This window comes from Ammospiza nelsoni, chromosome 1 (genome assembly GCF_027579445.1).
Source record: "Ammospiza nelsoni isolate bAmmNel1 chromosome 1, bAmmNel1.pri, whole genome shotgun sequence".
NCBI classification, from domain to species: Eukaryota; Metazoa; Chordata; class Aves; order Passeriformes; family Passerellidae; genus Ammospiza; species Ammospiza nelsoni.
In genome coordinates, this window is record NC_080633.1 from 79,698,559 (window position 1) to 79,713,920 (window position 15,362).

The 15,362-nt window shown below is 40.0% G+C and overlaps 1 protein-coding gene across 1 annotated transcript in view; it reads left to right on the top strand.

Annotated features, from left to right (window-relative positions):
- Positions 1–15,362, top strand: part of ANKH (ANKH inorganic pyrophosphate transport regulator) — a 103,851-nt gene that overhangs the window by 49,932 nt on the left and 38,557 nt on the right. Inside the window, exons 2-3 of the mRNA XM_059483081.1 lie at positions 6,072–6,288; positions 14,275–14,393. Coding sequence (XP_059339064.1) covers positions 6,072–6,288; positions 14,275–14,393 — 336 coding nt within the window. The remainder of the gene's footprint in view (positions 1–6,071; positions 6,289–14,274; positions 14,394–15,362) is intronic.

The window sequence follows — 15,362 nt, forward strand, 5'->3', positions numbered from 1 at the left end:
CCACTGAGGTGACTGTTGCCACTGCTGCTGTAGTTATTCCTGCATCTCTTAGCTGTGCCTATTTAAAGGTGCAGTTCCCTGATGCATCCCAGGTCAAGTGAGAGCTGCAAGTGCTCTAGAACTATGTTATTTTGGATTTAAGATAATTATTTAAACTTCTCCTAGGACACACAGCCTGGACATTGGGCAGTAAATGGCTAATACCAACAAGTAGAACTGAGATCCTGATCAGGGTCACAGGCATTTCTGTTAAAGTAAGAACCTTGCAGAAATGTTCATTCTTGCTTTTCTTTGCTGCTCAGGAAGGTGAATGGGGGGAAAAAAGTTGCAGCCAATGGCATTCTAGTTTCCACTGCAACCAATGGCATTCTAGTTGTCATGGCTTGGTTTTTGTTTCACATGGTGTGTGAGCTTTCTTCTCCTAGGCCATATTCTCATTGCTTAAGCAGGCAGAGTAAATTAGAATGACATTGTTTTTGTACACTAACTTTTTTAAAAGATAAAATGTGACACTCACCCTGCATTGTGAATTAAAAAACAGCCAGCAACAGAAGAATTTCAGCTCTCATTTTCAGGTCAGTCCTAAAGGACATCCTCTCCAGAGACAGGCCACATTCCACAGGGATGTTGAGGTGTTCCTCTCTCAGGACAGGCATTTTGTCTTCCTTCAGGTGGGGTTCAGAGCTCTGGTCTCTTGCTGAGGACTGGGATCATTTGTGGAACTAATGTCAGCACTTAGAGCACTTTGAACAGGGGTGACTGGTTCTCCCACAGCTAGCTTCAGTAGGGAGAGCAGGGAGAAAGTGAAGTATTTTAATATTAATTGACCTCAGATGGCATTTCAGACATCTGACACATGAGCTACAACAGATGCTGACCCAAAATTAGAGATACTGAATTAGGGTAAAAGCACTGCAGAACAAAACAAAACAAACATCAACTCCCCCCAGAAAGACCCAAAAGAATAAACACTCTTCAGTCATAATCCTCAAGAGACAAGGTCTGACTCCCTCTACCATTGCAGAGCTGTCTTCATACAGTATGGGCAATCTTGTGCCCAAATAAATGTGTGGGTGTTATTTTTCCCCAGTTTTCTCTCACTTCTGTACCTGTGTCCGTGGAAGTCTTACACAGGCCTGTTCAGAGGTAAAAAACTACCTGTTTATCTCAGATTGCCCATGGCGGCTCCTGTGTTTATAAAAAACCCATCCAGAAGCAGAGATGCAGCAGTGCTCAGGTAACACCTACACAGCAATTCAATTATGCCATGCTTTCAGAGCATCAGATCTGTCAGAGGTCTGTCCTTCTGGCAGCACAGCTCCTGCAGTGGTGACAGTGGGAGGCAGAACAGCCAGAGCCAGCTGGTACCTTTGAGGCAGAATATTTCAATGGGACAGGATTTAGTAAATGAAAACTCAGCCAAGAGTCATCAGGAGAGAGATATGGGAGATGGACTGTCCCCTACATCAACTTGCTCCTTAAGTGAACACTTTGGTTCTCTTCATTTTCTTAGGGAATACCAGGTAGGAAGAAAGATTTGTGCAGGGAAGGGCAACACATTACAAATGTTTGCTGAACCAAATGTACATTTGGCCAAGATCTTGCCAAATAGAGCAGGTTTTTGATGTCACCTGTAAGTAGATAACTAGCTTGGACAGGCTTGAAAACGTCTCAGGCAGAGTCCCAGTTTCAAACAAGCTGTAGGAACATGCCACCTTCCATTATGTCACATTCTGCTTTTCTGAAATAAGCAATATTGAGCACTGACAAAAATTACATTTCTTGGATTTTACATCCTCCTGTTTAAAACACGTGCACTGGTGTCAAGTATTGACTGCACAATCAGTATTTAACTTCAAATGAAGTAGAAAGTGTTGCATAGTTAGATACAGATTAGTGAAATGTAGGTAGTGTGTAGGTAATAATCAGTTTCAAAAGCAGAAGAAAACTTGTATAATAGATGTTGCTTTACTGGTGGATTTAAAAAAAATATATATATACTTTTGAATCAATACTAAGTAAAATATCCAGTAGTCTCTGGGAAGGGAGGATCATGTGAATAATGGTCAAACTCTATGGAGCCAGCTTAAGAGACAGCCTTTGAATTTTTGGCAACGGAGGTGTGTAGCCCTAGATTGGAACCAAACCTTTTCTGCCAACATCAGTGAATAGTGCTAAAAGTTCATGCAAAATAGGACAAGTTAGACCTTTGACATTTTTCTCACAACTGTTGCTTTTTAAATCACAGCATTCGCATGCAAACGTTTGTTGGATTCATCCATTATGCATGTCCTAGAAATTTGATAAAGGTCTCAATAGTTCCTTCTAAAAGGCTAAATCCAGCTGCAGTACCCAATTGTGAAGATATGGTTACTGCCTTGCAATGTTGTTAAGTGTATTTGATATTCCTCTGACTTGAATCTTCTGGATGAGAATTTAAAAATGCTGCTCCTCTCTGATTGTAGTGATCATTAAAGACAGCACACGATTATTCATTTAAAAAAGGTTTAAAGGGTTGCTAGCAGTCCTCAAGATTTAATCTTTCTAGTGGTAACAAATGTGTTACAGAAGACATTGCATAGAAGTAACAGTGCATCTTCGTGCCTGCCTTTTTTTGAGAAGTGTTTTAGGACTATGACTTACTTCAGCTAAACTGTCCATGTGTCTACCAGACTGTGCTCTGCCTGGAATTGTTCTATGGGTTTTTTCTGTTATTTCTAGAGGAAGGGTCAGCAATATCTATGGCTTTGTTTTAATCACATTTGATCAATTGTACTTTACTGTGACATTTTCACCTACTACTTTATTAGATTAGTGGTTCATTAGGATTCTGGCAAAGATGATGTCACCAACATCTGCTTGTCTTCCAGCATCTGGATTGCCTAGTTATCCCATCAAGTATGGTATGAATAGGCCAGTTCAAAGTAGGATGACACCTGAAATGTCTATGATCAAGCTAACATGCTGTGTTAAATATTGTCATTAGTATTATTGCTGCCTAGTTCTGTGTGACTTCACCAACAAGCTACACAAATCTCTGCAGAGGGATGCTTGCTTGTGATACAGATGCTACTGATGAAGTTTCCTTATTGATTTCTGTTCACACAAAAAGGGTTCAAAATAGAGTCAGATTAAAGAATGGAGGCCTTGCCCTGGTTTATACTGCCTTCCTTTATGACAGATTTAATTGGAAATCTAACAGGAAATTAGACTGGAAGATTGCCAACTGCATGGATGGCATGCCATGAAAGATCAAGTATCTGTGTCTTTCATACTGCACACTGAAGCAGCTTATCAGTTATCTGGGATTTCTTGTGAATTTTAGGCTATCAAATATGGCATCAACAGCTTCAGCAACAAAAATATTTGGAAGTACATAGGGTAGAAAAGCTATGCAAGTTTTCATAGAGTTTGAAAATTGAGGATGAAGAGTTTTATATTGACATCTTGAAGTGAAAAAGGAAAAGGCTACAGAAGCTAAACCATCCCTGAACACAGCCCTATTGACTGTTCATTTCCTAAGGATCATTCCAAAGAAGCATTTAGAAGGACTGCTTTTTCAGGGCTAGCCTCTAGCGTATTTCATCATGTCAGCCACACGTTCCACAGGAATAAAATTAATGGCAGCATATCTCTTGCAGAAGTCCCTTTTGGATTTTGCCATTTTACCTTACCTGGTACACAGGGTGTCTCCAGGGAAGATTACTCAGAGGCTATCTACCTGGCTGTCATTTGTTCATTCAAAAGAGATCAGTAAAACCAGAAAGTGAGAGAAAGACGAGTGCTCAAGTCTTTCTGTTTGTCCTACTTAGATGGAAAAACTTAGTTACCCTGGGGCCAGAGTCATATGGAGCTGTTTTCCCTGGCATGAGGTCTGTGCTAGGCAAAGTTTTGTCTCTGCAGAGGGATCATAGTGCCATGCCTTTCGACAAAAAGTTATTTCTTAAAGCCATGTTTATACCATGACCTTGTCAGAAGTGGATTACCATCCTCCACTGACTCTGGTATTCTGTAGTTGTACAAAGCAGGAAGAAAGCACTTGTGCTTGTGAAACTGCTGAAAATAATCCAGCTGTTTACATGTGATTAGAAGTTTCTAAACTAGCCTGCCTGATTTTGGTTAGCTGTTTCTCTTTAAATTGAAGCTGCCAGAAATATTTCATTCTTGACAGAAGAAAAAAGAGGGGGAGAGCCATGATCAAGGAACCCTTTATTTGGCATAATTACGGCTGTTTGTCTATTACTGGCAATAGCAATTGGCAGATTAGGCATCCTTTTAGCAAGTTTAAATTAGAAGATTGTAACTCTGTATACACCTTGAAACTGATTATTTCACCATCACAAGTATCATCACAAAAGACAACTACACTTGACTATTCATTTCAGAGGCCACAGTCCTTCACAAATTGTTTGAATACACTTTTGTGCACACACTAGTGCTTTTGGCATGAGCAGATTTAATATAATTTGAATTGATATCAATGGAATAGATGGAATTATCTATATCCCAGGAAAAATCACATATAGCAGCTGCAGCTATTTCATATCTAACACATGGTGCTTTCAGGAAGGAACAAACTGAAGCAAGACAGATGAAAATATTTGGAGCTTCAGGCATTCAGGTCAGAGCACATTAAAAGAGAGATTTGGCAGACATCAAAGGTGGAGAAGTTTGTATTTTCTACAGCTTTTTGCTCTGTTGACAGTGCAGCTTTAGTCTGAAAAATTAAGAATATCTTATAGAAAGAGTGGAAAAGAACAGTAGGAAAAAGGCTCATTTCTATCAGGGATGCAGGTTCTTTTCAAGTCAGTAGGAGTTGCTTGGTTGTATGATTTTTGGAAGGGCAAATAAAGTCAAATAACTGCAATAAAAAGTTTATGCTTACATTTGAAATGGAAGAACTTCACCACAATTATGTGATGATAATCTAGCTGTTTTTTTCATTCAGATAAAAAGAGTATTTGAACTGTGTAAGTGTCAGTGAGGTTTGGGTGGTGGCTTGGAGAGATGTTCCTGGTTGGCCTCACTGCCATGGCCCTGTCAACACACATCAGCTGTAACCCATAGGAACTAAATACTTGTTAAAACAAAATCATATTTCATCCTTCATGCTTTTTGAATCTAATACTGTTTCAACAGTTTGCTGAGTGTACCAGATGATTGATGTTGTCACACTGCAGATAAAATTTGTCATTCTGTCATTTTTATTCAATACTTTAGAAGCATTTTGGTTCAAGCTGGAATCTGAAGAAATGTTATACATCTTTTTTACAGCTCACCTTGGTTATAAAAATAATGTCTAATTCTCAGTAATTAATTGGCAGACATTTCTTAAACACAGACCTAGAATAAATTAGTAAGTTAGTTGTTCCTGAATATGTCTTGAAAGATATGTGCTGTAGTTATTTTTAAATTTCCTACAAGGGCATATAAATGAATATGGTGTCAAATACCAACAAACAAATTTGCATATACACAAATATGTATATGTCAACTACATGAAAGGAGATCAGTTATGTTTAATCACGTGCATATTTGGCCTCATTAAACAATGAAAGTAATAGACTAATATCAGCTATTTGCAGCAATTACATAGGATATTGTGAAAAGCTTGTTACATGGAAGAAATTTTTAGCTCCTTAACTTTGAGTGTATGTCAGAACTTTTGCCTGTAAAAATGAGCTGCAAGGACTATGTTCTGTTGAAATCATGGCCGAAACCTCACAGCAGTATTTCAGTGGTTTTGTATTATCTATGACTATTACCAGGCCATAAAATTACTCTAAAAAGCAAAGAGACTGACTTCTGGTATGGCAGAAGTTCCATTATATACTTCAGAAGTAGATATTTACTTTATCTTTGAGTCTACCTGATTTTAATCTATATTGAATTATCTTGCCTGTGTCACAGGTCACAAGTTATTGCTGCTGAATCCAAAGAAATAAAGTCCAGCTTGGGGTGAAAACATTGGCAGCTAAACTTGTTTGTTTCTTCAGAAACCAGATGCAGGAGATTGTGTTTGGTACCCCTCCACATGCGCTACATCATTTGCTCTTTCTGTGTTTCCACAGGCATTGAACAGGGGCATTGCTGCTGTCAAGGAAGATGCTGTGGAAATGTTGGCCAGCTATGGGCTGGCATACTCCCTGATGAAGTTCTTCACGGGTCCCATGAGTGACTTCAAAAATGTAGGTCTGGTGTTTGTGAACAGCAAGAGAGACAGGACCAAAGCAGTTTTGTGCATGGTTGTGGCTGGCGCTGTAGCTGCTGTATTTCATACTTTAATAGGTAAGGTCACTTCATGTCTAGTTAATATGACTTTTAATTTGTTTCCCTCATCCATTCTTCACACTGCTTAAGCTGGAGGCTTAATATTTCATTTTGTAAGTACAGCAGGAGATGCAGAAGAGATGAGCTCTCTTGGGCTGGTATCTTGCCTATCCACGCAATTTTTATTGCTTCTTAAACAGGCTATTAAGGAGCAGATTCCAAGCACAGGGCCCTCCTGCCTGGAAACAAAGCATGCTGCTGATCTCTTTCAGTCAGGTGTGTGAGCAAAATGTTGATGAGGGTGACAGGTTGCCTGAAGCTGATAGCTCAGTGTTACTGTGAGGTAGTAATGATCAGCCAGCAGTATCCGCTGGGTTGGTTTGGCAGGACTTCCAGGTGTGCTTGGTAGGGCTGTTTGTCATTCTTGATGGCACTGTTGGTGTACTCCTTCTGTACCTATTCCTTTGCTACTTATCTCACAGTACAAACTCTCAGCAGGCAAGAGCCAGCATTCTCATTAAACTATCAGGTAGTGCTCTCTACTGCTGCTAGGCATCATCCACTTCTGTTGAATAATTAATCTATGAGGAAGAGGTTAGTAAGAGCAATTTGTACCAAACTGACCAACTCCCTGAGTGTACTCTGAAACAAAGAAAATACACAAGCAGACACAAACTGAACATTAAAAAAGGCAGCCACAGGATTTGCCAGTTTTTGAGAGCCTACAAAAATGGGATATCAGCTCAAGCATCTGCCACAGCAATAAAAGCTATTTAACTTGGAAGACTCTAACTTCATCCGCTCCGAGAACTCCACAAGATTCTCTGCACCTTCTGGCTCATTCTACAGAGCTGAAACCTCTGGACCATAGCAACAAGGAGCAGGAGATTCTGGAGGAAGAAGCAGAGTGCACTGCATTGAGCAGGTAAAATCCTAAAAAGCTGAGAGTTGTAAGGGGTGGGAGGGAGGAGGTAATTGTGACAGCCTATGGAGGCATGTGTTGGTCGACAGGCACTGGATTGGATCAGCACCAGTAGGGTGTCATTCCATCACAAAAAAATGGGAAATGCAAGTGTAAAGGCAACATCCTGAACTGCTGTGAAATCTCAGAGTGGCCTCAAAAAGAGCATTCATTATCAGGCTGTTATTATCTCAAGGGCAACATGTGCTGCAGTTCATCATATGGAATGGAATGGAATGGAATAGAATAGAATAGAATAGAATAGAATAGAATAGAATAGAATAGAATAGAATAGAATAGAATAGGACTATTTTAGTTCCTGCCTGAGTAGGTTCAAGATCCATCTTTGTAAACACAAATGCCCCCAGCTCTTACCATTTTTCTGGCTGCCAGCTATATTCACCAGCTCTATGTGCCTCCCAAGCACTGCAGTTTGTTTTGACCATCATATCTCTTATTCCACCACTGGTATGCGAGCCCTGTGCTATTTAGCTTTGCTCCATGTTACAGTCATAAAAAATGCTTACAGTTATGGCTCACTAGCCAGGGATTAGATATTGCTAATGTGTGCCAGGAATTAGATATTGCTAATTTTATAAACTAAATCCATGCATTCCGGCTAATATAATTCACTGATTTTGATCGGTCACTTCTTAAACATGTTTACATTTGAAGCTATTTTATTGAGTCAGTGTTATAAATTTTGGCCCATTTGTACATTTGGCTCTCATATTTCTTTGCTTGGAATATTTCTTCATCCCCCGGAGCTGCTCTTCTAGTTGCTCACTTGCTTTTCTGCCAGTGCTGGTCAAAGTTTTGCCAGCTGGATAAAAAGTTATTTTCTAGTCATACTTTAAGCTAGTCATATTTTTTCTAGTCATATTTTAAGCTAGAATAGATTTTAAGAAAGTTTTAAGTGTAACTATCAGATTTCAAGGTGAAAGACATAACTGGATTTTCCATGTGGGACATCTTATTGAAAGGAGGTGTTTGGAAAAATGGTTGGAAAACCTGTCAGCTAAGTTTCTTGCCTTTGCCTGGAAGTAGAGCCCTGCTGTGTTCAGAACCTCTGAAATGCACTCGGCAGACACTGGGAAAAAAAAGAGGCTGTGCTTACCATGCTTTAAAGTCCTGAATTAAAGGACTGCACACAATCTTTCAGCTTTTTATGGTGACAGACTGCAAAATATTTTTTGGTATTTTAACTTGTCTATGCCTGAAAATATGCAAAGGCCACAGCAGAGACTGGCAGAACGCCTGAGGGAATGGAGTTAGTCAGATTCTAGCACCAATTGCCTGGGTGATGTTGCCAAATTTTATGTTCCAAGTTTCCTTTGAACCTGTTTCAAGTCCTGATTATTTTGCTCTGACCCACAGATCCACAGCCTGCCTAGCAGGAAGAGGAGAAGGAGCCCAGTGACAGGCGGCCTCCTAGGACCTGCAAGTGCTCCCCAGCAGCTGCAAGCCCATCACAGGCTATCTACAAGAGACACAAATACAGGTCCCTGGTGCTTGGTGGATGAAAAAGAGAAAAAATAACACTTGGGGGACTATTTTTTTTCCCACATGGTGTAAATATAGGGCTAAGGAAGATGACATGTCTATCTGCCATGGATTGTCAAAGCCCAGGAAGAAACAGAAAACAAAAAGCCCAATGAAATAAGGAATACCAAAAGGAAGAAAACACAGTGACCACAATGAATCACCACATTTCCAACTGTGATAGAGACTATTTGCAGTCTACACACAAAGCTCCTCACAAACAGTGGCCTCTACTCATGGAAAATATCAAACCAGAGCATTTCACCCACCTGACTCATGCTTCATTGCTTCAGCACCAGCTGCCCACTGCTGCTTCCCCCCTGGCGCTCACACAATCCTCACTGCCAGTGACTGCCTGAGCTAAACCACTTGAACTCACAGCTGCCAGCTCTGGGCCCCTCAGTCATCACCCAGCCACATCTTTATGAAGGTCTGCAAAGTCCTCACCTGCAGCTCCTGTCACTCCCCTGTACAGGTAGCAGTAACAGCTGAGAACCAAGTTGGCCAAAGGGATTCAAAGCCATGTTCTCATCCTACTTCCAACGCTGCTGTAAACTTGTCAGTACAGTATTCCTGCACTGGCTGTTTCAGATGTGATCTGGAACTCAATATTCTTTCTGCCTTCCTTGCCCTGGGCTACTTTGAGGGCAGCTAGTGCCACCAATTATTCTCCTGGTGGGAAGGTCACTATGGAGCCAGGGTCTAAAGTGTCCTGTTATTTCAGAGACTGGCTTTTTGGTGGCTGTAAGAGAAGGGATTCAAGATGCTAAGCCTGTCTCTGCATATTTTTGACATCTTACTAAATTGCCAGCTTGACAGAGGAGAAAAGTCATTTATATAACATTATGCTAACATAATGCATTTCTTAATGTTGCTGGTAAGCCCTCCATACTAAGTGAGCCTTTTAACATCAGTGTTATGAAGAGTATGCACATTTCCTTTGGCAATAAAACAGCATTGTTTTATTGCTTTTCACTAGTTTACAACACAACTTTTCACTAGCTTCACTCATTTACTGAGAAATAGTATACTGAGAAAGCTTGAATAATTCTCAGTAGTTCCAGAAATGACAGGACAGCAGTTACTTTGAGGAAATATTCTCCTTGCTTTTTACTATCCCTGATTAAAACAACATGATTGTCATCACCAGGAGAAAAAGGTTGGAACTTAAGTGTAGGTTAACTTTTGCAGTAATCTATGGCAGATTGGATGGCCAAGACACTTGAGTGATTTGCTTTGTGCCTATTTATTGCTGTCAGGCTGCTGAGCATGGGCCACAGGTTGCACAGGGGAACACTTCAGCAGTTCCTGGCAATTCCACTGATACTTTTGAACTTCCCAGATGCATGGTCACTGCATGTACATTAAAAATCTCCATAGGAATTGAGACATAGGTGTAATCCCAGCAATTCCAGTGTAACACTTCTGGAATTTTCTAGAGACTAGGAATTACAGAGTGGGTTGTAACAAGCTGAGGTATTTCTTTTACTCAGTCTTGTTCCAACAAGATCACTAATCTTGGGTATGATAAACATTTTGCCTTGGAAAAAAGGGACAGCACAGGAACGCAAATCAGAATATATCTGGGCTTGCTGCTTTCTCCATCCTCCTCCTCTCTAAATAAAAGTAAAATGTTATTCATTAAAAATTTGTCCTACTTCAGCATGGTCATTGCTAAAGCAGTAACATGCTTCCCTGGCTGCCCCCACCCTTTTCCCACAACAGGGGCAGTTGCTTTTCAACAAGCCACTCGGGACAAAAGAAGAAAGCACTTTTGGATAGCAGTGATTGTGTCTCAGTTAAAACAGGATAATTTTGAGACTTACAAAATGTTGGCTTATATAAAGCTATTTCAGATGCTAAAAGTCATTCATAGATTTGGGAAAATCTATGTAATGCAATTTTGGAGCTAGACCTGAGCACAGAAAAATATGGTTGCGGTAATCAGTCTTCACTGAGATGCTCCTAAGCTGTTTTGGTTTTCTTTAATTTGTGTATTACTATAATGAGCAAAGAAGAAAAATCTCAACACCTTAAACACCAAGCTGAGCTTTCACTTGGGAAAACAGAGGCTTTCTCTTCTGTTTTACCTTCAAGCTAACCAAAGACATAAGGAAATCTATATACCCTCTGGCATCTCCAAATGTGGCATCTCCAAGTTTTGCTATTGTTTTTTCACATTGGTATTTTCCTATCTGCCCAAATCCCTTAGTTGAACAAATTAGCTCAGTGCATTAAGCATGGTGCTAATAACACCAAGGTTGTGGGTTTGGTCCCTGTACAGGCCATTCACTAAAGAGTTGGACTTTTTCATCCTTTTGTGTCTGTTTCAACTCAGAACATTCTGTGGTTGAGAAACTCATGAGCATCCGTTTGGCCATGTGAACCATCTTTCTGACAAGCAGCTGAATAGATTTGTTACTTCTCAAGTTTCCAAGTTCATTTTTAAAACTGGCAGCAAAGTATGTAAATGGAATGTGTCTAGAAAGAACACACTTTACCCAAAATCATGTTTTGGATTTTTTTCTTCCAGTAAAGCTATTTTTGACATATGTAGCTCTGTGTCTGGAAGTAAATGGTGTCACTTCCTCTGAGAGTTTTTTCTTTGTGATTTAAGTATGACGTGCTCAGTAGCAGTCGGCTCCAAAATAACTACAGTACAGGTATTTGTCTGAGATTGCTGGCATCATTAAAAGTGTGTTGTTTTAAGGGTGTCTGAAGTTTGTGTGGTAGTAATTGGCTTGCTAGAGAAATCCATGTAGAGACCAGGACATCCAATTAGGTGTACAGTTTTCAGTGTCAGTTCTTGACCTGGGTCTTAAAACTCAACTGGAAAAACCAAAAGTTAATTCTCGCTAAGCAAGAATTCCTGCTTAGCCTCTGTAGCAAATCTGATCCTTAGACATAGCAAAACAAATGAGGTACTAGAGAAGAGCAAACAAGCAGCTTGTCTTGACTTTTCTGTTTTAGTTGAAATGATGCAAGAAGTGGGAAGTGCCATCTGCTTTAGATTCATGTAATACTCTCTGGCTCTGTTGTCTGTGTTATTAATTTTGTACCATTCTTCATAATAAGTTTGTAAGGTTGGCCAAGGTTAAGTTCTAATTGCATCAGCAATTGCTTGACTCATGGCTCAGTGACACATGCCTGTATGTTTGTCAGTGAATCTCAGCTTGCTAAATCCTTCTTTGTGAGGACAGAAACATTCATGGACATCGGGACAGTGATTGTGTGCTTTCACTGACATATGAAATAGTTGACTATTTTGAAAATAATGTTTTAAGTTCAACCACCATTACATATTTAAAACCAAAATCACATTAAAAAATGCAGTTAAACTTTTTTTTGATGGGGAGAGGAAAAAGAAAATCTTTCATGAGTACAGAGCTCAGTGCTGATATCCCTAGAAACCTTAAAAATGTGGTGCTATGAGTTTTAATGGCGTAAGTGCCTTGAGAATGCCCTGCCAATAAACTATGACTCTTTTCTTAAAAGTGAGAGTAGTTCAGCCTCTGACCCTCTGATTCTGTGAATTTTTCGGTAATAGTAAATCAACCAAAAAAACTACCCACAATGGCCTTTAGAGACAAAAAGGTTACTGATTCCACAAGGACTTACCATGCAAAAAACCCTTCGTAGCTGAGAGCTTTCAAAACACCAAGTGAAGATTGGCACATGGCTATTCATGCAAAAATATAAAGAAGCTGTGCTTGATGATTGAACTTCAACAAGCACCTGAGCACTTAAGGGACTAAACTGCCTTCTTAGAACTGAAGAAAAGTTGGAGTCCTGGCTTAAAATTCTTCCCTAACCCTCTTCAAAGGAAACAAGGCTGGGAGTGTGTCAGGAAGATGGCTAAGCAACTTGGGATTCACTGAGTCAATTTGGAGACTGAGTCTAACAGTTATAGTTCAGGTGAAAGACATATAGATAGGGAACAGTATAGGGAAAGGAGGAGTTTTTAACATTTTAGTTTGTTCACAGTGCTGTCATACCACCTTCTTTTATTTTACTATCTTTTTTACACTGTCTTATTTGAACTCAAATAGTATTTTCGGTTCTGTTAATCATTTAACTGCTGTATCTCTAAGCCATCACAAAACAATGACAACCTAAACTCCTCTTTAATTGCTTCCAAATATTGTTTACAAGTTATGAAAGGCAGTTTTAGGCTAAGAGGATTGAATTTGATGACTAATGTTAGCATTTGTCAATCAAGTTATGAGACCTGCATGCATGAAAAGGATCTCTCCTGAAATACTCTATATGAAGATTTGTACTAAGATAATAGGGTTGTTATAAATGGAAAATTAGATAGATGTTATCATTTGAAATAGTTAACTTAGAAAATACACAGGTAAGAGAGAAGTGAAATAAGGTTCCCCAGACACAAATAATTCTGCCATTATTTGCCTTGGGGGAGATTGGCCTTACAGCCTAATAATTCTTTTAACAATTATTGCAAGTGTATAGAGGAAATCAAGTAATGATGTGCAGGTCTAGAACATGGTTTATAAAAAGTTAAAACTGATTTGTGTTATTTACCTCTGCGTATTATATTCGTCTCCATAGTTCAGACCCCAGTCACAGCCTTTGTTATTCCTGGTTATTGGGAGAACTCTGAGGTTTTTAAAACAGCTGGATAACATGGGTACAAACAAAACTGTAAGCAGTTGTGCAGAGAGCTGTGTGGGGACTTCCCATGTCTGTGCAGCCTTCAACCCAACACTTTGAGAAGAGAAGCCTGGAAAGAGAGAGTTGTCCAACACTAAAAGTTGTCTTGGGTTGAAACAGAACGGCGAAGAACACACTGGCAATCAGGAGTGGGAACCCCCTGATTTCCAGAGGTGCCTTGTTCTGACCTGTGGCTCTGGAGGTGCTGGCTCTAGATAAGGAAGGAACTCAGGCAGGTCAAGGCTGCCCAGGGACTGCACAGCAAAGCACAGTGTCCTGACAGTCCTGGCAGAGGTGGTCATCAGGCAGAGTAAGGGAGAGACATAATGAGTGTGATTTGTTGCATGCCATCACAAATCACAGTATCCTTTTACAGCTTTGGGCAGGTTTACAGGTAATGTCATGAGAATGCAGTGATAATAGATGGTTTCAGCATTTATAAGGCACTAAATCCCATGAAATACACAATGCCTGGTGAAAAAGCTTTTCTAACAAAGAGCCTTGATTTAATGAAGGAGCAGTAGATTTTCTGGAGTACCAGTGTGTTCATTTAGCAAACAGATGTGGCACTTACTATACTCATCTCCCAACCCAGCCATTTGTTTTCACGCCTCTGCCAAAGGTTACTTTAAAAAGAACCATGAGAGCACTTCTTAGTCATAAAAAGCAGCTGGTGAGGCTGCAATATCTGAAGCCCTTGCAGCTGCTTGCTAAGTGGATGTGTGTCTGAGCTCCAAGGCATTACAGCCTTTCAGGTACTTCTGAATATCTCACCCAAGAGTCCATATGCAAGCTTTGTTTTTCATTCTTACCTTGTTTCTTTACAGCATATAGTGATTTGGGTTATTACATTATCAATAAGCTGCACCATGTGGATGAATCAGTGGGAAGTAAAACTCGGAGGGCCTTCCTTTATCTTGCTGCCTTCCCTTTTATGGATGCCATGGTGAGTGCCTGATTCAGAACTGAAATTTAATGTTAATGCTATGTTTTTGTGACCTTAGTTCACAAACTTTGTTACCTGATGGGAAACTCAAGTATGCAGAAGTAAGGTGTGTCCTTGGCGAGCAGTAATTCTCTACATACCTTGACTCATCTTCTACTACATGGAGAAAGCAGCTGAGTGAACTTTAAACATCCAGAGATCATGACAAATGGCAAAAACCTCAGCTGCCTTGTCAGAGTTACAGTATGTGCCTTTTGGAAAGCACTGGTAGTCTTGTGATGAGCTGCACTGGTTGTCCATATGTGACCTCATTCTGATTTGTAGTGAAAGATTTGGATTTGCCACGCATTCCCAGACCTGCAGAGCTCACAAGGAATAAAATCAATCATTTCTCAGAGCAAATTTGTCAAAAAGATGTTTCTTACCATGAGTTTTTGCAAGCACAGCTAACACAAGTATATCTCAAATGCTTGAACTAGGAAGCCACACATGGCTGCTGCTTCCCAGGTCACCAGGCTCATTGAAAATGTGGCAGCTCCCTTTAATGCCTCTACCTGTGTGTAAAACTGGTAGAGGAGAACTTTCTCATGCTAATGCCTCCACCAGTTTCTCACCCCTTTGTCTGCTTGAAACAGTCGCTGACAGTAAAAAGAAGTGGGATCATTAAAAAGAAGTTGGATTTCTTTTCCAGACAGGACTCAGTGTAACTCAGTGGGCCAATGAATATTACACTTCTGAGGTGCATCCAGCAGGTGCATTTATTAGATTTATCATTTATTAGATTTATCATTTATTAGATTTATCAAATGTATTAGATTTACTATGATAATTCATCCTGTGCAGCATCTGATTTATGAAGGGCTGCTTTCTTACTAGATGTGCTCAGAAATGTCTATACAGTCTGTAAATTTATCCCTATTCTCCCTGCCAGCCTGACAACATTGAGGAACTCAATGCAACAGTGCTTTC